Source organism: Microchirus variegatus (genome assembly GCF_963457635.1).
Source record: "Microchirus variegatus genome assembly, chromosome: 4".
Lineage (NCBI taxonomy): Eukaryota > Metazoa > Chordata > Actinopteri > Pleuronectiformes > Soleidae > Microchirus > Microchirus variegatus.
Window position 1 is genome coordinate 25,950,698 of NC_139805.1, and position 27,518 is coordinate 25,978,215.

The 27,518-nt window shown below is 42.4% G+C and overlaps 1 protein-coding gene across 1 annotated transcript in view; it reads right to left on the reverse strand.

Annotated features, from left to right (window-relative positions):
• Window positions 1–689: 689 nt before the first annotated feature.
• The window catches only part of LOC310926157 (uncharacterized protein), a gene marked incomplete at both ends in the record, with an annotated part of 103,980 nt that continues 77,151 nt past the window's right edge, over window positions 690–27,518 (reverse strand). The window contains 3 exons of the mRNA XM_083888258.1: window positions 690–1,005; window positions 19,993–20,196; window positions 26,364–26,569. Of these exons, the coding sequence (XP_083744384.1) occupies window positions 690–1,005; window positions 19,993–20,196; window positions 26,364–26,569 (726 nt within the window). The remainder of the gene's footprint in view (window positions 1,006–19,992; window positions 20,197–26,363; window positions 26,570–27,518) is intronic.

The window sequence follows — 27,518 nt, forward strand, 5'->3', positions numbered from 1 at the left end:
TGAGGATGTCGTCCACACGCCGAGGTGACGGACAGGACTTCATGGCAACGGCATCCAGAGTCAACCCCCTAGAAAAGTGTACTCTGAGAGGGTACCAAGCAGCTCATTGTGAAAATCACTCTGAGGATCTTCATGCCCTGCGACTGCAGGGGTGAGAGGGCTGCTGCCACACACCTGGCAAACACCAGTGGTGAAGGGAGAGGCCGAACGGGAGCAGTGAGCACCCCGGACTGATAATGGTGGCCCTGAGAGCAAGCTGCAGAAAATGCCTGGTGCTATTGGGACGTGAAGTACGCGTCCTTCAGGTCCATTGAGGTAAACCATTCCCCTGTAAAAGCCAGTACGCAGAAAATGCAGTACTGAGTATGTGGAACTTCGTGACCTTCAGGAACCGGTTGTCCCCTCAAGTTGAGTGATAGGGCGGAGTCCATCGTCTTTCTTTTCCACGAGAAAGTAAGTTGAGTAGAACCCCCTGGTGACAGGGGTTTTTTCTGCCTGGTCACGTATAATGGTCATCTTGACCAGGCTGTAGGTTGGGGGTGTCGGAACTGAGATTTGTACTCGTAGGGTTAAGGTGGAATCACCTAAGTGCCTGTGGTGAAAGCAGCCCAGTAGCTGAGCTGCTGCTGGAAAAAAGAAGCCGATAATCAGCCCCAGACTCTCCCCTGAGCTAGCCACTGGCGGCGAGTCTAAACAGTGGGGGATCTGGGCTGGTTCACGCCTGAAGAGGCACTGGCGGGAGCCGGCTGAGCCTGCGGGGCCATGCGAATGGTGGCACCCATGGAGTTATACCCGCCACTGCTGGCTGGGGAGCGGGAGCTCACCCCAGAGATGTGCGAGGCAGCATCTTGGGGAACCACATTGGCCCCATAGTTGGTGAACTCGGTGGCTGAAGCCGCCACGGAGAGCACATCTTCCTCCGGTTCGACCGTGGCAGCGGGGAAGCGGAAAAATCCTCGTCCACTGCACCGGTCCCAGAACTGGACAGCTATGAAGAGGGTCTTCCTGCAGAGAGGCCATACAGGTCGTGTAGGAGTGGTCACCAAGCATGGTGACAGTTGGCGTCTGTAGAGTGGAAAAAACAACAGATGCTGGGAGAGGGAGCGAGAGCACTGCCTTCGCCAGCATAGGTCAGCTTGCTGCGCCAATACGGACTGTCACCACCGAGCAGACGCAGCTCGATGTGGCTGTTACTGACGGTAAGTAGTATACACCTGTGATGGGAGAGGGAGCGAGCACACTGCCTTCACCAACAGGTGTCGCACAGCCGAATACAGTTAGGATTAGTGGACACTTCTGCTACCTGGAGGGCAACAGCACCCGCCTATGCTGGGAGTGGGAGCGAGAGCACTGCCCTCACCAGCAAAAGGTCGGCTTGCTGCGCCGAATACAAACCATCCCCGCCTAGCAACACAGCTCAAGATGTGGCTGTTACTAGAGGTAGTAGTATACACCTGCGATGGGAAAGGGAGTGAAACACACCGCCTTCACAACAGGTATCTAATACAGTTAGCCTTAGTGGAACACGTCCGCTAACTACAGGGGACTAGAATGAAGAGTACAACCAACGGTGTATCATCATCATCATCAACACAGTAAAAACCCAAAGCAAAAGCGGTACTCACTGTACAGTTACTCCCAGATAACTGTAGTACAGATGTCAGGAGAGGGAGCGAATACACTGGCTTCACCGACATATGTATAATGTACCGATTACACATACGCAAGGTCAAGCAAGCAGTGCTGACACTAGCGCCCGTAACTAAGAACCACAGATGTCAGGGGAGAGAGAGCACACACACTGTCTTCACCGACACAGGAGAGTAAAAAAGAGAGACAGTACACATCGTACAGTTACTCATACATACAGCAGAAGTACGAAGTTGGAAGAGGGAGCGAGTACACTGGCTTCACAAACATACCACCACAACGAGAGGTGGGCCGGGTACAACCAGCTGTGTACCGATTACACAGACTCTAGGTCAAGCTTCTACGGATATAGCAGAAATACAGATGTCAGGAGAGGGAGCGAGTACGCTGGCTTCACTGACATTTGAGGCTACAACTGGAGGTGGGTACAAACAGCGGTGTAGCGATTACGCAGACGCTAGGTCAAGCAAGCAATGTTGACCGCCAGCGCAACAACCAAAATGTCGGGAGAGAGAGCGCACAAGCTGTCTTTACCAACACATGAAAGAAAAAACAAAGCGCAAAACGGTACTCACTGTACAGTTACTCACAGATAACAGTAGTACAGATGTCAGGAGAGGGAGCGAGTACACTGGCTTCACTGACATGTATAATGTACAGATTACGCAGACGCTAAGTTAAGCAGCAGTGCTGACACTAGTGCCTGTAATTAAAAAACACAAATGTCGAAGAGAGAGCGCACACGCTGTCTGCGCCGACACATGACAGTAAAAAGGAGAGAGGCAGTACACGTTGTACTGTTACTCATAGATACAGCATAAGTACGGATGTCGGGAGAGGGAGCGAGTACACAGGCTTCACCAACATACAACTACAACGAAAGGCGGGTACAACCCATTGTGTGGCGATTACACAAACTTTGTGTCAAGCCTCTGCAGGTATAGCAGGTACAGATGTCGGGAGAGGGAGCGAGTACGCTGGCTTCACCGACATATAGAGTACAACCGAAGGTGGGTACAACCGGCGGTGTAGCGATTAAAGCAGTGGTGACCGCTAGCTAGAGACGCCAATGTCGGGAGAGAGCGCACACGCTGTCTTCATAACATGGAAAAGTACAGATAAAAAACGGTACAAGCTGTACAATTACTCACATATATAGTATAAGTACAGATTTCGGGAGAGGGAGCGAGTACGCTGGCTTCACCGACATAAAGTACAACCGAAGGTGGGTACAACCGGCGGTGTAGCGATTAAAGCAATGCTGACCGCTAGCTAGAGACGCCAATGTCGCTGTCTTCATAACATGCGAAAAGTACGGATAAAAAACGGTACAAGTTGTACAATTACTCACATATATAGCATAAGTACAGATGTCGGGAGAGGAAGCAAGTACACTTTCATCACCGACATAGGATTACAACTGTAGGTGGGTACAACCGGCGGGTGTAGCGATTACACAGACGCTTGGTCAAGCAGGCGCCCTTAACAAGAAACGCAAATGTCGAGAGAGCGCACACGCTGTCTTCATAACATGGTAAAGTACAGATAAAAAGCGGTACAAGTTGTACAATTACTCACAGATATAGGAGAAGTACAGACGTGGGGAGAGGAAGCGAGTACACTTTCTTCACCAACATATGACCGCAACGAAGCGGGCTTACGATCAGCTGTGTACCGATTATACAGCCGCTAGGTCGAGCAGACAATGCTAACTGCTAGCGCCCGTAATTAACACACATAAATGTCGGGAGAGAGCGAGCACAACGCCTTCACCGACTTAATTTTACAGAGAAGACATATTCTCAAAGGAGGCGAAAGACGCCTGGTATACTCAGCCAGTTGTAGCGTCGGCTGATCCGACTTCTATTTCGGGGTGTTCACGGCGAACCGTGACGAACCTCCCGTCTTCGCTCGTCGCAGCCCTTGGAGGGCGAGCAGCTCGCAGCTCCGACAGATTGTCACAAGGCTACCAGCGACGGAACGGCAATGGAAGCTAGAATTTCGCTGACATGCGTCTACCTGCGAAAGCGAGAAGAAAAAAGGAACAGATCCTCTGATGTCACCGGAAGATATAGGCTAGCCGGCGTCATCAGGGGTCATGGGTGACTTTGTTGGTATAAACACTCGACCTGCGCATGCGCGAGATGGAGATATTCCAGTGCTAAAGCACCGCCTCTGGCGGTCAGTAAGGATGAAATAGAACCCCTTTCCTGAATAAAGGGTTTTAAAAGGGTTCTTGGTGGAACCTTTATAAAAAGGGTTCTCCTATGAGGACATTCCGAAGAACCTTATATGGTTCTACTTAGCACTTTTATTTCAAAGAGTGTACTCTTAGACCTCAAAGCTCTAATCACACTGCCATTCTTTCATCAGTGTGAGAACAACAAGGTATCACACAGCGAGTGTTTACTTGATCATGAGAGGGTAACTTTTCTAATTAGGCTCTATGCGTTTGGCCAGAAAATGTATTTGAGAATGTATATCTGTCTATAAATCTATAAATTCTGTCCATCTGTCAATCACATCACTGTCCAAAGGGAGGTTTTGGCTCAGAGTTTGGTTGAGAAACGCAAGAAATGAGAAAGTAACGTGGCCATCGCCTCCTCAAAAACAGGCACATTGACACGCTGAACAGGTACTGTACTACTGTACTACTGTACTAGCTCCTATACATTCAGTGATGATCCATGCTGTTGTCTTTCATCTGTGCATAATCTGTCCCTTTATAGAAGGAGATGGCGACCGTGGATGAGATCAGTTCAGATCAGATCAACGCAAGAACCCGGTAACTAGTAACTTTGGTCCGTGTTGAGAGACTGAAGAGCTTCACACATATCCACTCTAAGAAATAAGGGTTCCAAAAATGTTCTTCTACAAGGGCTGAGGTTCTACCTGGAACCATTTGTTTTTCAAGGGTTCTTGGTAACACTGGTGGTTCCAGTAAGAACCAGTTTGATCCAGAGAACACTTTGGAACCCCTTTCCTGAATAAGGGGTTTTAAGAGGGTTCTTGGTATCACTAAGGGCTCCGGGTGGAACTTTTATAAAAGGTTCTTTTTTTATATAAATATTTTTTGGGGCTTTTTATTGCCTTTAATTGATAGTTGTTAGTGGCGATAGACAGGAAATGGGGAGGCAGACATGCAGGAAAGGGCCGTCCGACGCGGGATTCGAACCGAGGCTGCCTGCAGTGAGGACTATAGCCTCAACGCCTCCCGCCTCTATACGCTGCCCCTAAAAGGTTCTACGTGGAACAAAAAAGGGTTCTCCTATGAGGACAAGCCGAAGAACCTTACATTTTATTTCTAAGAGTGAAATAATAAAGAAAACTGGAAAAGCCATAGTTGGAAATGCTCACTTCATAACTAAGTATCCTTCTGTGGAGATTTGGGACCAGGCCATTCTTTCCTAGTTTCACTGTACCGTTCATACTAAACAAGGGTCCAGGTCAGTCTACTATTCCACACATTTCTCACCTGGAGTATGTCTTTGTTTTGTATGTACTTGTGTGTATCCTGTCCTGTTTCCATGATTACCATCTCCTTCGTAGTCTTTTTTGACCAAAACAACCACCCAGTAGACTGGAAAGTGTATGGAAAGGCACTGAACTGCAGGGGCTTTGCGTTAGTCGATTTAGGGTCAACATGAACCTCTGCTGTATTTGGCAGAAGAAGAATTGGACTTTCCTCGGACCCTCGCACACCTCTGCAGACATGTAAAGCTTGATCTGAGCCTCAGATATACTGTACTTTACCCTTGATCCGATGTAGAACTTCTTGAAACCTCTTCAACAGACCATGACCGTGATTAACTTTAAAGGTCATTTCCAAAAGCTTTCAGGAACCATGTGAAGAAACCTGGTTGAATGTTTGAATGTGATTGTACTCGGGAGTTGAAGACTCTACTCTACGGCAGCCTTGCTCAGTGACCCGAAAAAATATGCGCTATGCTTTGCTAACCCCCTGACAGCGTACGGGAGTCATCCGCACATGTACCTAGCAGATAAAACAAGCCGTCTGCGAACAATAACACATCAAGATTCCCTTAAATGAGTCTTAACATGTCTCTGGCTGCACCTTCCGTGACCTACCTCAGACAGGAAAGGTTAATCCATGACAGGGTTAAAAACCTATCTAACCTCTCCGGTCACATAACATCCCAATTACTTTAACAATCTCACAGTGAGTGAGGGAGGGAGAGAGGTGAAGAGAGAGAGGGAAAATACAACAGATAAAAGTCTGTCTCGGAGTAAAAGATAAGTTCTTATCTTAATCTAATGACTCCGAGGCCTTAATTTGTCAGAACGCGCTCGACTGCAAGAGAGGGAAGAAAAAGCCAGTTACTTGTACACAGTGTTAATAAGCGACATCTCTCAAGTGTCGCTGGAGAAAGGATCATCGGTGGCAACGGGAGAGATGCGTCGTAGATGGAGGTTTTTTTTGTTTTTTTTCTTCTTCCTTTTTTTTTTATTTCTGCTAACAGTTGCTAATTAGCACCTCATCACCCTCCAAGTAGCTCCATACTGTGGAGACGCCAGGCACCAAGTATTTATAACCCGACTCCAGTGACGGAGGAGATAAACAGCTCCATGTGGCCACTGGCCAGATCAGCCGCTCGGTTATGAAGCGATTCATAGTCGCCTTATTCAACGAAGCAGGGATTCGTGAGGGAAAATGGTGTCGTTTAAGACTCATTTTGTGTGAACTTTGGGGTCGTAAATTAACATTTCAGTAACAAATTAGCAAAATGACATAATTATAATAAGAATACATTTATACAGTGCTTTTAACAAATGCTCAAAGACATTGTTTTGTCGGTTGGTCGTCACATTTCTAATGGAATATGAATATGAATTAAAGCTGTAGTAGGTAAGATCTCTAGAAATATAGTTATAGGTGCCATATGTAAGAATGTGGCCAAAAACAGTTACTACATTCAAATTCAAAATACCGAGGTTTTTGAGGTTTTGTTTTTTGACTTAACTGGCAACCCGTGGTTGCTCGGCAGCTGAGACTCTACTGACTGCAATGATGGTAGACGGCGGTAGGTGGCGCCACATGCCAAAACATGATTTGCAGTCTGCAAAATGTTTTTTTTTTAGTTGGATCTGTAAAATTAATGTGTTTTTCCCAAATAATTTACAGTCAAGTATGAAAGTGTGAAACGGGGAAGATCATAGGAACATGCCCTTAGTTTTAAAGATCTTAGCATTTAACATAACAATTTCTTTCTTTCAACTTTGTCATTTTAGCTTTGAATGATAAAAATGTTTATTCAAATTTGAAAAAAGTTGCTTTGCAACATTCACATGGGCAGATTATTATGGATAATTCATGAAGAAGCCTTGATTTATATGCTACAATGGAAGTTTTAATGCTATTTACCACGAGTTATGGAAATGAATATTATTGGAAATATTTGATCCTATAATCATGTGTGTTGATCAGCGTTGCCTAGTTTTGGTGGATTGCGGAATGTACTTTATTATAAGGACAGCAAAACGTGGTAGATTTTCCCAAACCTGACAACAGAGTCTAGTTCTTTCTCCTATTTCTTGAATTACATTATTAAAAAAAAGGGTTATTATGAAATTACAGATCAATATCTCCACACCTTTAAGTCACAATTAAATATCAATATCATCATAATGTCTTTGAAATATTTGTTTTTACTCAAACCACTGCTGCGTTAACCCTCCCGCTATTGCTATGTGTGTTTTCATTTACTGCATGGATAGATCTGTTGAACCTGGCAGTGTTAGCGACATGCTTTGCTAGCGGAGCTACACGGCACCAGACTGACGTAAATGACACACACACACACACACACACACACACACACACACACATACAACAACATGCCTCTCGAGCTGCAGTGTCTTTGATGAGACAAAGAAAATAGAATGTGTGCGCTGCGTGAGAGCAAATCTCAATAGATTAATTTGAAGTGTTCACTGAATTGTGATTCCTTTTAATTAATGATAGAATTAACTGCTTTGTTAATGCGCTCCTGGAGGAAATGAGCTGCTGGCAAAGTCTGCAGCAAACAAAAGGAGGACACATCTCTCTTGACATTTACACAAGTGTAACTTTGCCAGTGTCAGAGTGCAGCCGCTCATGTTGAGGGAAATTTGTCTTGAAGGAATGTTTTTTCCGGCACTGTTCACATTAAAAAAAAAAAAAAAAAAATCTGATATGAATATTTTGAAAAGGGAGACGTGAGAATGATGTCTTTGAGCAGACTAACAGCATTTCTGCTCATCTCTATGAACAGCTGAATACAGGTACATTAAAGGAAGCTGATGACACTAAAATGCCTGTTTTGTTGTGTTTCTGATCAATAATTTCACAATAATCTTGCTTTACATAATTATAATGTAACTAAAGTAATCCTCGAGAGAACTTGATTTCTGCACCTCATTTGGACTCAGTTTAGTTCACTTTTTTATTCTTGTGTTTTTAATTGGTATTTTCATGCTTTGATTTGTGTTTCACATTTTTCTTTTTTTACCGTCTACTTTTAACGCTGTGTGTGTGTGAGGCTTTTATTTTGTAAAGCACTTTGATCAACTGTGGGTTATAATAATAAAGTGCATCACATTACATTTACAGCCTTGAATAAAAGTGGCCAGTGACAGCAGACTTTGATTTTGGACGTTCAGAGAGACAGAGCGCCTCCTATTGACTGTTCTACTAAGCAAATACGCGCACACGTGCCTTCTCTCATTGACAACAACTGCATATGCAAAGAAACTAGTGCTGTCAAACGTTGACGCGTCAACTGCGTTTAACTGCGTCAATGTTAACGCACAACGCGTTTCCATGACGACTGACCGGAAAAAGATGCGCGTGACGTCATGTTTACATGACTCCGGATTGTTAAAATGAGTCTCTAAAGTAACGCTAAACTTTAAAAAACAGAGGCACACATACGCAGTACACAGGTACGCTGGTTATTTGTAGCACTGCTCTTTTTCTTTTAATAAACAGACCGCTCCAGTTCGACTGTAGGCGTGGTAACCGGCGCTAAAAGGAGCTAATGCAGCTAACGAGGTAACGGAGCTAACTGGTAAACAGTGCCTGGACTCCAGTGTCGCGGCACGTAGACATGACATCATGCGTGTCTTTTTCCGGTCAGTAGTCATGGAAACTTGACGCGCGTTAACCTTTTGCACAGCACTAAAATAAACCTAATGAATCAACAATAACACAATGAGGGCCTTGGGTCATTTGTCATCATCTGGTGGAAGGAGCTCAAGACAATGAGTAAACTAAATGTTATTATTTAAAAACCTGCAAATAGGACTCAACAATAAACTGTTTCAATCAGCGATCCAGTAAACGCCAAGTTTAAAGGGGCTATATGTAAGATAGGCAACTAGAGTTTGAAAATGGTACTGCAATCAAAATAAAAAATACTGGAAAGTGTTGTCCCAGTCCGCATCTTCAACAGTTTGAGGATCAAAATACCACAAAAAGTATAAATCTGCTTTACACCCCGGTTTTGCCATTCTCTATCACACCAATTCACACGCCGCCAGCGCCAGAAATCAAACCCACAACCTTCAAGTTGAAAGACAACTCTCTCTCTACCGATGAGCCACCGTCGCCCCCGTGAGGATGTACACTTGTAGTGTGTAATATAGATCTTAAATTGTGAATAACGGCTGTTCAATTGTCATCAGTGACGCCAGTGTTTCATTTTAACATATTTATGACTCAATAAAGTAGATTTCTTACATACAGTGTCTTTAAAGTCGCTCCGACACCTTTCCTCACTTAATATTGAACATTTGCTTAAAGCCGTTTGCCTGTTTTGCAACACATCTCCGACATGTCGAGTCTCATGGAGTATTTGTTCTGAGTGGATTCTGTGTTTAAGAGATTTTTTTCTTTTTTGACAGCGTTCTGCTCGGCGGATGATTTTGTGCTCGGTAAAGAAACGGAGACAGAAAATCATTGCGATTTCACAAACGCTGATATTGGAAGTGGAATTGAGTGAGTGCTACATGCTACATCTCTGCAGCGGCTTTTAACACATACTAAATTACTCTCGGTGTCCACGCCCATACTCGATATAAATCCATCAAAGCTGAGAGTATGTGGTGGTTCTAGGTCTGTGTGAGATGATAATACTTTATATTTTTTCAGCCAGTCATTCAGGAAATTTAATGGAGAATTGAAAATGCATCTCTCGACTGAGTTCTGATGTGCATCCAAGTGGAAGAGCAGACAATAGTGCTCTTTAAAAGGGCGTGTGACCAATGTAGCTCCAGAATACATTTAAAGCTGTGGTAGGCAGTTCAGTTGTTCAGGTTTAAAGGGAGAGTTCAGGTTTGTGTAAAGACTAAGTCGAGCTTAGTATGAGATTAGACTGCGGGTGTTTGCCTAGACTTCCATGGGATATTGACACTGACCAATATAATATGGTTCGCCAAGGGAAGGGTGCCAAAAAATCAATTTCTCGGCACATAGGCGAGAGGAGCTGGTAATCGAACTTCTTAAAATAAGTTGGAACAATAACTTCCATCACACAAATAGACAAGCAAGTGTAAAATGTTGTGCATATTTCTAACGACGACGACTCTTGTGCAGCCAGGAAGGATGACAATCCGGAGGAGCTTTATTTTAGCTGGTGTCCGTGCTAGCATTGTAGGCATCTTATAATGGAAACACAAAAAAATACATCCAGTTTCATACCAATCCTCACCGTTCCACTCAGTAAAAACACAACTACAGTTTACGTAGACTCCACCGCCCACCCACTCACACAGAGTGAGAGAAATAAGTAGCGTTTTCTGATTTGTTGTATTTCTGTCTTTTAACATAGCATTGCAGAACAAAATTGGAGCTGCATGGGGAAGGAAACAGCAGCAGCTGTGATTGTACACGCAGGCAAAAACTCAGGCAGCTGTTTAGTGAGTGCTTTATTGCTGCTGACAAGGCACGCACTTAGTTGTGAATTAGGTGAGCTTTTTTTAATTAAAGGTGCAGTACGTAATGTGGGGTTATTAGCAACAAATTGAACATACTAAACAATAGGCTACGTGGACAATGGAACTTTTGCCTAGCATCCGTGGCTTCCGGTACACTGGACTGCTTCCGGTAGATCGTGTGGTAATTGTGATTTCCCAGAGATGCTAGTGAAGTTTTACGTCGTAGTCAATTTTATTCATTACATTGGCGGATTTCGGATACAAGAGAGATCGCTTAAAAAAGTCAGAACGGCAGCCCTACATGGTTGTGTACCCCTTTGTAAAAAATTGTCTCGGTACAATAGTATGATAAACTTTCATAGGTTTCCGGTGGATGTGTGTGTCCGCTAATTTTGACTAATAAAATTGACTCTACGACTTAGCACTCCACTAGCGTCTCCGGGAAATCACAACGACAACACAATCTACCGGAAGCAGTCCAGCGTACTGGAAGCCATGGTTGCTCGGCGGAAGATCCATTGTGCACGTAGCCTATTAAGTGTATCGTCACTTTAAAAAAAATTATCATAGTCTTAGAATAAGGCATTAATAACTACTTTAGGATGGAGGCGTGTGCCACCATGTTAGCTTTGGTTCAGACTTTTCCTTTCGCATTTGAAGATGGCTCAACTGACAGGAGGAGCAGGAGGAAACCGTGTTGGTGCAAAATGTCACCTTGTAAGAGGAGTTCTACCTCCACTGACCCTCCATAAAATACTACTAATAATAATAATACTACAATCTAAACACTTAACAGCTGCATATTGTGTTTAAGAGCAGGGCACTGGGGCAGCCATACGGGCATAATATCAGTTAGCAGGCGACTTTTTGCGCTGGCCTGTCAGGCATGATGTACGCAGTGGAGCGGTATCTTCTCCACCAGAGCTCAGATAGTTTTGATATTTTTATTAGCATGTCCTCAATCATAAATCACCACCGCTGAAGTGAGGCCGATACCTTCTCTTTGCACTTCATCAGATTACAGGTGGAAGACAAAGTTATCGGACACCTCGCCACATGTCTCGCATTGAGAGCCACCGCCACAGTTTGTCCCATGTTTTTGCGCATACAGACTCAAATTCTGCTTAAATCCAAACATTAGAATACAATATACATACAATTATGTAAAATGCCTTCACCCCCATACTACGGTGGCGGGGAATCAAGAGCAGCACTCCGTCCTTCATGTGCTTTTATCAAAGATGAAGACGAAAAGCACTCGGACAGGCGGTGAGTACTTTCTTGCAGTGTCAGGATGTGATGTCGCTTTAAATAACCTCAGAGGACATCATTTTTTTTGTTATTGGGCATCTTGTGATGTTATCTCCTCAAAGGAGATGCATTAATGCATTGTTTAAGCGCAAGGTTGTGTCCATTTGCATCACAATAGGATCTTTTTTTTTGTTACTCCTCAAGAACAGTGGCCTCGACTGCTGTTGAGTCGTTCTGCAGCCACACACATTTTCATGTCATACTAAGTTGCCAGTGTGTGCAAAACTGTCAGAGTCTCTTAAAGGCTCTGGATGCTATGTGTAATCCCTTTAACACAAGGCCGGGCAGATCTCCTGATCATTGTTGTAATGGCGAAGCTCATGCCACCCTACATCCTGTGAGCTTGCACAAGGCAGCTGGTAATTCGTTTAATTTATTCAACTCGACCCGCGGTGGATCAGGGCCACGTCGCGCTCTTGTTGTGCCGACGGCCCCCGAACACGCGGGCAGATGCTCACGCAGCCTTTGCCCTACAGATGCAAATCTCAAGGTCAGACGAGGCTCGGTTAGGACGACACCTGCCTGTAAGAACACGTGTAGAACTGTTGTTTATAACCGATCAACGGCGAATAAATCTACCCCGCTTTTAACTAATGGCCATAGTCTCACACAGGGGAGGCATCGACTAAAGTGCTTCTCATTCACTTTGAATGGAGCAGTGGTGCCAAACTGCATTATGGATCCATTGCTTCGCTTTGTTTGCGTTGTGTGCGTCAGAGGTTGACAAATGTTCAACTGTCCGAGCAGCAGCAGCAGCAGCACGACCAAATCACGCCACGTAGAGCTGAAATGATGAATCAATTATTAATCGATTACTAAAATAATCGTCAACTATTTTGATAATCGATAATCGGTTTGAAGCTTTCTTTCATGATTTAAACAAGATTTCTGATTGTTTTAGCTTCTTAAATGTGAATATTTTCTTTGTTTCTTTGCCCCACATAAACAAAGAAATCAATAAAACTGAATCATTTTGGTTTGTGGACAAAACAAGACGTTCGAGAACATCGTAATTTCCAGGTTTGACAAACATTGATCAACGTTTTTTAAAATTTTCTGAACTAAACGATTCATCGAGAAAATAATCGACAGATTAATCGATTACCAAAATAATCGTTAGTTGCAGCTCTAACGTCATGCACATACACCGACAGGTGACAGCCAATCAAATGCTTTTACGCTAAAACACGACACAGGGGCTCTTGTACAAGATAGTAGTTTTCCTCGTTGCCAATGTATTATTTGTCGCCGTCTAGTCTACGTGTCCAAAATGTGCTGCACTGTACTGTGTGAATGTTTGAATGGCTGAACAGTGTAAAGCAGCTTTGAGTGGTCATCAAGACGAGCACTACTCTGTTCAACGTCGATAACTCCCTCCAGCACCAGATGTTAAGCAAGCATTAAAGCAGTGTGTACATGAATAAAGCATACCTTTGTCTGCACTTTCAAAGGTACAATCAGAAGGTCCAAGTGAACTCTGACTGAGAGCTCCAAGAACACATAGTCACCACCTATTCCTCCATGTATGCTGCTAGCATGCTGACATTATTGCTTGTCCAGCCCTCAACTTATAAAATGTTTTTGAACATCTGTAATCCACTCTCCTGCACTTAAGTCCAGAGAGGAAATAAGCATTTGTAGCATGCAAGAACACAGAATCTGGTCTACTACTGCCTTATTCTGTAAATGTGTGTGACTGAAGTAAATCTGAACCTAGAATTTGAACATAAATTAATAAAATAACACATCTGCACATGGAGGCAGCAGTGGATAAATACAGGAGCTGCACAGGATAATATCAAAGTAACACAAAAGGTACCTTTTTTTGGTATCATTGCTGATTCAATGGCACTCAACCCTATTTTTGTTGTGGTAAGAACAAAGGCTGTCGTAGTTTGTTTAATATGTAAATACTATCTGCATTTCGTTTAATCCTCCTCCACAGGTAGGCAACTCTAAAGCAGATCTCCCATCACTCACAACCTGGGACATTTGGCACTCTGACACAGGGGTTCAAACCTGTGTGCTGGTGCTTCAAAGCGAAATATCTGGATCACATACGTCTGAAGCCCTGCAGGTGCATTCAAACTGAATCTGAGCAGAGCGGGAAGCTTCATCTTTCCTGATGGACACGGCTACTCATTATGAGGTGGACTTTGTCTAATGAGCTTTGATTTCATAAAGACCTCAGCTGGAGTCAAACCTAATATGAGTGTTTCTAAACACGTTTGGTTCAGGTTTGAAATCAACTACTTTTTTGCCAATAATTGTGTTGCTTCAATGGTCCAACCTCTCACATCCTCCTCCTGCAGGTTAACGTCTATATGTTTAAAAGGAATGTTTTATAATATGGAATGTAACTGTAAATGGAAAATGTGAAGTTGTACTTTCCAATTGCAACTTGCCCTTTAGACATATTATGCTTTGTACTACAACCCAATGCAGGACTATGCCTTTCACACACAAGATTTGAATCTTTTAAACTGAAAAAAGATTTGCAACTAAAAACTACAAAGCAATTTAAGGAAGTTAATAGAACTAAATAACAACTAAAAAGAGTATAAATTTGTTTCGGTAATATGAATTACTGTAGATATTTTAAGGCCGATTGCTCTGACTTAAAACCCTCTTACAACCAAGGGTTTAAGGGAGAGGAACTGGCAACCCTCCAGTTACGAGCCAAGTTCCCATTCCGGTTGTCCATGGGCTGCTGAAACACTGAATACATTAATAGTGTTAAATTCAATTAAACAAATCAATGCTAACAGGCTAAAATGGAAAATGATAACATATAAACAAACCTTAAAGCTACCCGGCTAACAGAAAATGCTCACTTGTTTACAGCAAAAGCTAGCATGCTAACAGAACACTCAATGGACACAAAACATCAGATTGCATGTTTGTTTCTTTTGTTATGTTTTCCTTAATTTTCCTTTGGAAATGTCTGGAATGATGTCACAAAGTGCTCAAAATTTTTTTTTTTTTACCAAGGTTACACACTAAGAAATCAAAGTATGAGACTGTACCTAAAAATGTACAAATGCTTTGTCGCTCCAGCACTGTACCCTATCTCAGTGTGTACCAATCAGTACATTTTTGTACCAGGACATAAAGGTACAGTGCTCGTACCCTTACTGGAGCGACAAAGCATTTGTACCTTTTTAGGTACAGTCTCGTACTTTGATTTCTTAGTGTGTACATGGTTAAAAAGAACATCGTTTTATCATATGTGCTGGATGGCGTCACGCTCATATCGTGGGCATCTGCCGCTCAGATGGTGGAGTAGGTGGGCCATTAATTACAGGAGTGGCGTCCAACCTTCAGATCCTGTTCTCCACATAACAAAGTGTCCTTGAGCAAAAAATGCTTTGGGCCCAAATTGTTCTCTTCAATAATTGTAATGTAAACAAGTGTGTTTTGTCCTGTCAGACAGGATGATGAGGACAGAAGAAGACACCAGGGCCTGTCAGCACTCAGATGCTGCTGTGTCGCAGGACGGTCATGTAACCTTTCAGTTTGCCATTTGCAGCGATGCCCTGTCGGCGGGGTATAGATGTAAGAGGAGCCACTGGAGGGGTGCACTCTCTCTCTTTCTACTTGCCCACCTGCCTGTCTTACCACAGTCTGCTACGCCATGTGGAGCCCCAGATGTTGTCAGCAGAATAATCCACACTCATACACTCATGAAAGTGTCCATCTGGCCCCTCATGCACACATTAAGCCCTGGAACCACACAGGCACGGGGACACTGGGAAGTCTCTGCAGGCCTTGGTACTCTGGCATTTACCAGATACAGCAGTGAGATAGATACGGCTGCTGAGTGGGGAGTTGCTAATTCTACGGAAAATGATGACTTTTCTGACCATTAGATTTAGGATACAAGTCAAGCTTGAGCTGAAATTGTACTGCGTTATAGATTCAAAACAAGATGAAGCATTATCACGTGAAATATCATCTAAATGTTCACTTTAGACAACTAAATTTAATTTGTTTCCAATTGCAATTTGATTTGAGAACACTTCATTTTCACCACTGTCCTGTCAAGGGTCACATGGCGGGGTCATGGCTAGCACTGTTGCCTTGCAGCTGGTTTGCGACCCAGTCCGAGATTCTATGTCTTCGTATGTTGGCTTTGCGATGGACTGGTGACTTGTGCAGGGTGTACCCCACCTTTCACCCTATGACAGCTGGGATTGGCACCAGTGGCCCTCACGTGGAGGATAAAGTGGTAGACAAAGAATTAATTCTGTCCATTCTGTCTCAGCCAACTTCTTTCTGTATTTCTGCTACTTGCTTGGTATATTTTGACCCAAGACTGAAACACTTGCAATGGTATCAAACACCCTAACATAAAGTCTCGATAAAAGACTGCTTGAATGCTTAAATATTCAATCATCCATTTTCTACCACTTTATCCTCCACTAAAGGGTCACAGGGAAGCCAATCCCAGCTGACATGACAGGAAAGGCGGGGTACACCCTGAACAGGTTGCCAGAGTCCATCTCAGGACCAACAACATACAGAGACGAGATCTCTTGCTGCGGGGCAACAGTGCTATAGCCACTACTCTGCTGTGACCCGAGTTGAGGATGCGACAACGGTTCGGTGTACGGACGACATAAGCTCTATAAGCGAGAGGTGAAACAGAGATGGACCGGAGAGGATCGTCCTACACAGGTCGTTCTCAGAAAGATCAGACTCAGGAGTATCTTTTTACATGAGCTGAGCCTCGGGCTCATGCAGATAAACAGGAGAAGCATCAACAACAAGGCCTGTGTTTGTTCTACGATTTCATGCTGTGAAAAAGGTCCATTACGCCGGTTTTATTCAAGAGCTGCTCGAGCATCACATGCACATGTATGAGTTAAACTCATTGACAGCTTGCTACTGATTTGAGAGACAAAAACACAACAAAACAACAAAACTGGTGGATGCTTTTGTACAATACTGCTTCTGAAAGAAAAATCCTTTTGGACTGAAATTAATTCAACACAGACATCAGACTGAGGCCTGCCCCAGTTTTTATTTGTTTCCACAAACAGTACAAAACCTTTAATACTGGTTTATAGTATAATTATTCAGTCATTTCAACATATTTATACACATATATATATATATACATATACATATACATATACATATATATATATATACATATACATATATATATATATATATACATATATATATATATATATATATATATATACACATATACATATATATATATATATATATACACATATACATATATATATACACACAAAAAAGTATCCTATACTCAATACCATATTGAGACCATATTCAATCAAGTTGTATTTGACCTAACAACCTTCATACCGGTCAGTTTTTTACAGCACATTTGGAAATAAAGTCCTAATTTTTAGCTTCTCTAACTCGGAGGAGTTAACAATTACCCATTGTCTGAGCCCTGGTTGCATTATGGGTAGTTGAATTGTAACTAACAGCCAGATATGGACTTATGGACCATGGATGCTGTTGATGGATATTGTACAATATTCACCTTGGTGAACGTTACTGGAAAACGAAGCAACATTTACTAAAATGTAAAAAACAATGTTTATTTGCGCTTTGATCACTGAATCAAATAACGAACAAGTCGTTGAATGGGAAGCTTAAAAAGGCTCCGAATCAGATTATTGTTTGCAATCAAATAAAGTCATAAATAAAGGTTATTTAATGAATTTGTTTCAGTAATGTGTTATTATTCAAACATAATGTGAAGGCCTTAGAGTCTTGAAAACACATCAGTATTTTCTTTTTATAATGGAGACTAAAGCAAAGCGATATCAGCAACAGCCAAATTGTTATTATTTTAAACATCAGTGTCTGCACAGAACATGCATTTGTCAGTGTGGCTGATCACCTGTGTCATATAATAGTGCTAATGCCATACATGCTCATCAGTCAACCGGCTGTATATTAAAGGTGCAGAACATTTAGGTGATGTTGTTTTCACTTAAAATGAAATAATTATGCTTAATTATAAGTGTGCAATCACCTGATTGTATGAATTGTTTTTTATCAGTCTTTATACCACTCGTGAAGCCGCCATTTTGGACCACCGTGTTTTTACAAATGCCCACGATGTACAAACTAAAGGTCGTTTTGATGCTTGTTGAAGGTTCTCCAACACACATGAAAGGGAAGAGAGAGGTGAGGCAGATATTCAAATGCGACAAGCGACTTCACCACTAAATCACACACTGTATCTTTAATCCACAGCTTTAAATAGTTTATTTGAAATGCTGTAAGTTTGAGGTTTAGTGGGTGTCGAAATTGTCAACACTAAAATAAAACACTGTCTTTAAATAAATGTTCCAGTTTCTGGAGCTCAACTGTATAATTTCCTGTACTTGGATTAAACATGAGAAACACAGCTAGGTCTGCTGCGAACGAAACTTAAGACATGTTTAGCGTGCTGAAAAAAGCACTGTAAATGCAAACTGAAAGCTGTTCCATATGAAAATAGTCCACACACGATATGATTTTAATGCGACATGAAAGCTACTTGTTGGCACGTCCTCCGTATGATAACGGTTTTTATGTTTTCAGAACTCGTGTGTCTCACCGGGAAGCTTTTCTCTCATTTTCTGCAGCAGCAGCAGCAGCAGCAGCAGCAGCGGTGGGACAGACGTTGCTCTCGCCCCCGTCCTCGTCACCACTTCACAGGCTATTCAATTAGCAGGAGAAGCATGGGAGATGGAGCCATAATGGAGCTGATGAGATGCACAAGGACAGGTGACACTAATCAGAGCGGCGCCCCATTGTCTCTGTGTGGGCATCATTAAGGAAAGAGAGTGATTTCAGCTTCTCTCTTTTCTTTTTTTTCTTTTTGCTCTCTGAGCCTGATCACACTCATGAAAGCTGTGTGCATTCTCCTCCTTATCGGCAATTTGTAATATGAGAGAATACGTTTGCTTAATAAAGTGCAAAGTTTTGACATTGCAGCAAAAACAAGAGCATTTAATATCTTGAAAATATGTGATTTGCTAAAAAAACCAACATATTTTACTTTACAAGGGCACAGCCATCTTAGCTGGTGAAGTCACCAGAATGGTATTCAGCTCTGTTCTTTGTTAACTTGTAGAAGTTCAATATGTGAGGAGAGAAAATGAGACGGCAAAAACAAAAGAACCAAAGTGTGGTCCTGTCCTTTTGTCTGTGGATGCTCAGATGAGTTTAACCACACCAAGTGGAGTGCTGCTAAATGACTGCGAGGCTAATGCTGCGTTCAAACCAGACGTGGCGCAAACAAAGTCACTGCACAGACGCAAGTAGATGTAAATGTCACGTCGACCACGCAGCGATGCACCACACATCAATCACTCCAACGCTTGAGTTGAACATTTTCAGTTTTGGCGACACGACGCTATGACCAATTAATGTCACGATTCTCCGGATGATGTCATGTACTTGCCGGCAGCTAGACTCTGCTCAAAATGGAGTGTGTGGGCACCCGGGGCTCTATGACACAAGTTGCCATATGTACAGGGACTAAAAACAAAAAGGAACGCAACATAACACTGTGGCTACTAGCTGCTACTGTAGCCAGTATTTGCCGTTAGCTGCTACTGTGGTCGGACGCAAACTTTAAGCATGCTAAAGTGCTAAATTCATACAACACTTGTGACACAATCTCCGTCTTCAATAGCCGCTTACATCAAACCACAATGCCACAGCGTTTGGCTAGTAATAGTAGCTGCTAACTGCTACATTAGCTGCTAACAGCAAACACAGATCCAAAGGCATTTGGCTAAAATAGGAGCTAGGAGTTGAATTAGCCATTTATCAAGCCTAAATCAACAACTTCTACTCACAAAGAGAGCCAAACCATTCAAAGATGGAGTTCTACTAGCAAAAAAGTGAAATGCTTGTCCTAAGACGAAAATAAAATGAACCACAGTCGTATTATTCACTGGTTCATCTCCATTTAAAATGTAAAATCTCATTAATGCTACACAGATATACTGACATGACTTCTTGAATGGCTGTGAGACACAGCTAATACGCAGGATTCCCTCTGGCCCCGTGTTCCGTAAACTCCGGGCAGTGGTTTAGAAAAGGCCGAGACACCCACTCTTCAACACGTCCACTTTCCTTGTGTCCACTTGACTGGTTGAGGCCGCTGATGGTGCATGACCTGCTGTTGCCGAAGCGGCGTTAGAGTGATCCCAGCGGCCCGGGTGAACTCCGTCTTCCTCGGAGCTCCTGGCCTGGACTGTGAAGGAGCTGTGCTCTGCCTGCCGGTAACGACTGCTGAGGTAACTCGACAGACATCTGAGATTAAACAAAAACATCAGGGTACAACCGTTAGGAGGGAACCGTCTGCTTTATCCAACATTTTTCATACAAGTCCAATAGTCACTAAACAAGACTCACCTAATAAACTCTGTGCCTTCTTAAAGCCTGCCCCAAACTGGAGGCCAGATATTGATCCTGATCTGGCCCTACCAACAATCGCTGGGTGCCAATTTTAGGTTGATTTGAACAGATTATCTGGCCTAATTATCCTGTAGTGTAAGGGGCTGACAGTTGTGATTTTAACATCTTTGAAAAATTCAATTCAATTTTATTTGTAAAGCGCCAAATCATAACATGCATTATTATCTCACGACTCTGTAGACAACTTCATGCAGAGCAGAGAAACCCAACAATTCACACGAGCAAGCACTAGCCTACTTTTTCCAATTACATAAGCAGAAGCAGAATTGTTAATACAAATTATACTGATATCCACTATTAATTATAGCATAATAATAATGGTGATGGTATGATAATTATGATAATAATGATAATAATAATAATAATAATAGCCTCAACACTGGATATGGATCCTGCAATCTTCAAGATGAGGACACAGCAAGAGAGAGCGAGAGGAAATTGTTGATACAAATTATACTGATATCGACTTTTAATTATAGCATAATAATAATGGTTATGATATATATGATATATATGATAATAATAGCCTCGAAACTAGATCTGGATCCTGCAACCATCAAGATGAGGACAGAGAGCGAGAAAGAAAGGAAAGACAAACTCAGGAGAGAAATATCAAGGTTAATGACATAATAAAGTCACTTTACACAATTATTGACTATTATTTTATGTTTGACCTCACAGAAGTGTCCAAACAGAAGACCAAAGAAAACAAGATGCTCAGTATCTGCACATGTATTCTTCCATCTATAATATTGAATAATACATTATACCTCACTGATTCAACATCATTCAACTGTTTACAACACAAAATCCCTCTCCCGACAGAGTGACTGACTGAATGCATAACCTCAGTCCACAAAATAAACCTCTACTGAGGCAAATCAATGCCTTGGATCAAAATTGAAGCATTCTGCTTGTTTACAACATCTATCATTTGTTCTTATCCAGTGTGATCAGAGCAATTTTCCCTCCCTTAATATAGGTTTGATGGGATAAAGAAAAAGCTCAATTCTCAGAGAATTGGAAAAGGCATTTCTTTTTCAGGCCTTTGTGGTAACTAAACTGTCAACAGATAAGAGAGTCCATAGTATCAACTTGTGGGTAATTTATCTTACAATTGTGCCATTGTTCTTCTCACTTGCAGCAGCTTGTAAATATTGTTTGAGGCCTTTGCTAAAATGTCACAGTTAAAAGGCTTTTCTTCTTCTTCTTCTTCTCCTCAGAAGGGAAATGTGAAGCACAAACACCTGAACGTGCACGTATTTTCAGTTCAGTTCTGTTGCTGCTTCAAAACAAAGCCCTTTTGCTTGCTTGTGTGGACTCACATCTGCACATCAAGTCCGACAAGCGACTCGTCCTCAGGCATTTCCACAAACTGCTGCAGACAGCAGCGTGAGGTGAGAGAGCAGTGTAGGCCACTTTGTATCATGTCAGCGCTCGCGGTTAGACGCCATCTCCACAGTGTCCCTTGTCACCAATCACATCCTTTTAAACCACCCAGGGAGCTTGACACCCCCCCACACACACACCCGCGCGCGCACACACACATATATGCACACACACTCCCTTATCTGTCAATGCTGCTTAAATAATGTAATTAATGACTTAATTAACATTTCCATAATCTATTTTAATAAATCTAACACGGCATAATGAGAGTTTCTAACCTCCAGGCAATGGCATATAAAAATTCACAGAGCAGAGCAGCGTGGTCAGGGCAGCGTCTCAGCATTCTGGCTGCTGCCATGACAGTACAGCAAGGAGAGGCTGCATATTGTGTGAAGGGATGTGCTTCTGTGAATATATCCAAGTCACAGGTTTCTTCTAGACGTTCAAAATGTTGAAAAGAAGCCATGAATGTATAAATGTGTCCTTTCACTTTTCACATTGTTGTTTTCTTAGTAGTAGGCTTGGCAGTTAGGCTAAAACCAACGTAAACAGCTGTAGAGAAGATCTACCTGCTGTTTACAGCTTGAACTTGAACAGTCATGTGATACTTTTTTTGGGTAGTGAGGACCATAGATGGCATAACTGAGTGTCTTTCCATAGCCTAGTTGAGCCCAGCGGAGTTTGATTTGTCCAACTATAGAATCTTCTAAAAAAAAAGGGAACCAATCACTATTTTTTCGCTCTAGTTTCCTCGAGAGGTGAGCTTTTGAACACATCCAACATGGCTGCAACCAAGGGTATCTTTCAATTTGGCTGTTCTTTCCATTTTGGTTGTAGGTCTGTTGTCCACAGAGACATTTTGATCTACGTCCGTTGGTCGCACCTTGGTTGGTCTTGGAAGTGGGAGGTGACTGCACCCTCTCTAGATGTCTATATTTCAGTCTTCAAATAAAATCTCCAAGATTCATTTGGAATGTCATCCCTGGCAAAGCCTGAGCAGGATCTACTAAGACTACAACATTTGATTTTATGGGGCACAAATGCACATTACTACAACATATGAGTGGACACCAGCTTGATTGATAGCTTGTGCCATCCGATAGGTTCCTAGTTGCAGGGCAGCCTCTGTAAACATTCAATAACTGACACAGCGGGAGTCAAATCACTTCAAAATGGGACCTTTTTTTACAACTGGAAGACTATGTTCATTTCTTATATACGGTGTCTATGGTATGGACACAGATTACTTGCCTGGTTGCATTTTTCTTCAAAAACATGGAAGGGTTGGAAAAATACCACCCCCACCCCGCTTCTACCATTCAACAGACATTACAGGATGTTACATCAAGTGCCAGCATTTATAAATGATCACAAGTAAACACACACAAGTCCAAGCGATAAACTGTCTACTTGTTTATCTTTGTCGCAAAGCCCAATCCCACAGACGAGCAGGGTGTAAGGTTGGTTGAGAGATGGGGGGGGTTGTGCCTCAAAAGAACTTCACCCCCCAGGGCTGAAGAGTGACTCAGATTCACCCTGACAGAGGGCAGCAGGAGGTTGGCACATCCCGGGCTGCAGAGGCACCATGGGGCACAATTCTGCGAGGCCCACCAATCTCTAATAAGGGCACCCACCAACCGTTCTCCTCTACCACTAATAATGTCCGCTTCGATTGGCAGCAAACCCGCTTGGTAGAGGAGACACCTCTGATTTAAGCCAATTAATGTGCAGTATTTATGGTATATAATGACGGCAAGTGTTGCATATAACACAAAGTACTTAACGTGAGGCATAAAGTACAAATACTGACATGGGATTGTGCTGAGAACCTTCCTGGGAACTGTATGATGTCTAATATGTTTACTTGTCTTTTCTTGTGTCACTTCTGTGAATCTGGACAAAGGGTTTTAAACACCAAAGCCACAAAATAACACATCATAATGTTCTGTTGGAGGCAGCAGTGGGTTAAAAACTAATGTAAAATTCCCTGATTTTCTCTGAGGACTATGGTTAGGGAGAGTGCACGGTTTACAAAGTGACATAAACATCAGTTTCTAGAGGGAAAAAGCTGTCTAACAGCGAGATAAATTGGTGAACACAAGACATCATAGCATTAAGCTGACATAAATTTGACCTAGTAAGCCTTTGGTTATGTGGCTAAAATGTTTTTTCTTCTCACCGCCATGTTTTACTGAGCTTGTGTGTCTATAACTTTAAGCTTTAAAACGACATAATAACAATCATACTTTATGATTCATAGACATTGACAAGGCAACCGTTAGAGTGACAACACGATTGAACTCCTTTCAACTCTTAAGAGCGAGCGAGTACCTGCAGCCCAACATCTGCCAAGAAAGCATCTCATCCGCTGTAGCTCCTCAACGTGTTGTAAACAAACCAATTTCCTGTCATAAAGTTACAGCTCATTACTAGTGTGCATAAGGGCTTCAACAGCATAATGATGCAGAAGCACATTACCAGTGAAACCATATTTATTAATTACCAGTCCACTCGCCACATTCCTCGCAAAAGGCGGTTAATGGGGAAAAAAAAAAAGTTACGAGACTTGTTGAGTTAATTACAAACAGCTTCTCATTTTAGTTAAGATAAATAGTGGAGGAAGGAGACACACGGAACACAATGGTTTTTTCATTGACCATTCACTTGAAAAAATAGGAGTAGGCATGGGACAATGTGAAAATATATGTTCACAACTATTCAGACCAAAGTAATTGAAAATGATGAGATTTCTTGGTTAGGCCTGGGTCATATTATGTGTCTTCATGTCTGTAGAGCTCTGCTATGGTTATTGGGATGTACAGTAAATGGCATCATTGTGCGGAGCATGAAACATGACAGGGATGTTACCATCATATTTTATCCACAGTAACATTTCATATTCATAATTGGAAAGGTGTAAAACATTTTTAGACAACAACTACAAATATTTAAATAACACAATTAGTGCTGGGCACGTTAACGGCATCAACGTTAATGCATGATGCGTTTCCATGACGACTGACCGGAAAAAGACGCGTGTGACGTCATGTTTTTAACGTGGCTCCAGATTGTTAAAATGAGTCTCTAAAGTAACGCTAAACTTTAAAAACAGAGGCACACATACGCAGTACACAGGTACGCTGGTTATTTGTAGAGCTGCTCTTTTCATTTAATAAACAGTCCACTCCGGTTCAACTGTAGGCGCGCTAATGGTGCAAAAGGAGCTAACGCAGCTAACGGAGATAACTGGTAAACTGTGCCTGGACTCCAGTACCGCGGCATGAAACACTGCGTTACTTTAGACACTCATTTTAACAATTGGGAGTCACTGAAACATGACGTCCCGCACGTCTTTTTCCAGTCACGCCGTTGACGTGCCCAGCACTAAGGACAATATAATAATTTTCTCTGGGTTCTCCAGTTTCCTCCCACAGTCCAACAACATGCAATGTGGGCAATATCGGAATTAGGTAAATTGGTCACTCTAAATTGACCATTGGTGTGAATGTGACAGTGAATGGTTGTTTGTCTCTTTGTGACCCTGCCATGGACTGGTGATCTGTCCACATTGTGACCCCGCCTATCGCCCTACGTCAGTTAAGATTGGCACAGCTCCCCCCTGCGACACCCATGTGGACGATAAAGTGGTAGAAGATGGATGGAGGGATAAATGTTCCCATTTAGAGGAAAATAGATGACAAAACACATAGCAGTGGTAGACAATTGGTATCGTCCAATAAGTTCATGGTTGTGACATGTGTAAAATTCTGTCACGTCATGGTTGCACTCAAATTCGCAAATCTAAAATGTTTTGCAAGCGAAAAGACTACGTCCCCCTTTTTAATGACATTAGGACAGAACCGGGCTGCTGAGAGAACGCAGGGACATCGCTCTTTCGTCTGCGGCTGACGTCATAACAGACGCAGCCCAGCTTTGATGATTTCGGGGGAGATCTCTCTCTTCCAGCCACCAACGCCCTCAAGCTGCCCCCAGATCTGTTTCCAGTGATGTGCAGCCTGAATGAGTCACTGCTATAGGCAATCGCAGATTACATAACCTGGTTTTTTTGTAATCCGATTACAAATACATTACCTGTATTTGTAATCGGATTACAGTCCCCGCCATGTGCTGCTTTCTCATCACAAAGTAGATATTGTTTATGCCAGGAATCTAATGTTTTATTTACAAGGTGGATGTTAATAAAAACAGGCTGTTCATTTACTAATGGTTGAAGGAACCACAGGCATTGTTCCAATTAGCAATATCAAAATGGGAAAGAGGACTAAATGAAAACAAGAAGGGTGGCGGGTGTCGGGGGGTCGAACAACAACATGTTTTCAGAGATGATTATCTGGGTGACACAGACACTCGCCGCTACGTCTTGTTTTGAAACGCACATAAAAGTGAAATATTTCCTGAAAATGTTATTTGCATTTGGATAATGAAAACACATCCAGGACCAGAACCATTATCATCATTTTCATTATTGTACTCATTAGTATTCTGACTGTGCTGTGCAAAGATCGGACCAAGGGCACCGTGACTCTTAAAAAGTACACGAAGGTTAATAAGTACAGGGGTAAAAAAAAAAAAAAAAAAAATGAAATACTTACTTGATTAGCATGATCTCTGTGAGCAGACCAAAACAAGCTGCTGCTATTTTAAAGGAGCTGGGAGGAGGAGGGCTGATGAAGGCGGTCATCATGCAGTGAACTACATAAGGCACCAGACCCAGCAACACCAACACGGTGATCAGCACCAGCCACGTCTGCCACTGGAAGCCGACCGACCACCACGGAGAACTCCACTGGAGCTGGTACTGGATCAAGAGAGAGAAACAGGGACATGGATGTCTGATGCAATCATACTTCATCATCATACTGTTGATTTTTAGAATCAGGAATCATTTATTCATCCAATTTGACACATTTGAAACACAATAAAGTCCATAAATAACATCCACAAACCTTTAGCTAGCACCAAATATGTCACAATCTACATTTGTCCATTAGATAAAAAAGATTCTGTCTCAATCACCAGTTTCAAGTTTTTTCTTCAACACAGCCTTTAGTCCATTTGAAAAAAATTAATAAATAATTAATGTCCTATTCAGAGTCAAATAAACCATAAAACATGATGTGTGATTGTGAAGATGATACTCAATCGATAGCCTGGTGTCTTGAAGACCGTAGACACCGTTTAATAATGCACCTACATACAACAACCAGGTCGACCTGCATCACAACATCATGATACGTTGAAACATAGGCCTGACTCAACTTCTCCTTCTCCCGTTTTGGTGTATTTGTGTAACAGTGCCACATACAGGCCTGGCATATGTACTACAGTACAGTGCTGAAAGCATTTTGGGGCGTTTCCTATTCATTTCCTACAACTATGCAGTGTTCACGGAGAACTTTTAAAAAACCCAACAGAAGAAAAAGATCTTAAGAAGACATATATAGGTAATATCTTCTGTTTCCATATGGATAAGACCTCAATCTACACATTCCTTTAAAGTTGTGACAAGTTCTTGCCAGGAGTTTGTCCCCATTTCTTTGACCTTGCAAATGTGAACCTTCTGGCCTAATCTCAAGCAAGCGTCCATGGTTACCATGTTCTTTGTTGACCGAAACAAGAGTGCGCCATCAACTGGACTGAAAAATTTTGTGCTACAGGCAGCATATGCAGTTAGTGCATGTGGTCCATGACAACATTTACATTACACGGACTGTGACCTTGACTGAAGACGGTAACAAGGGCGTCAT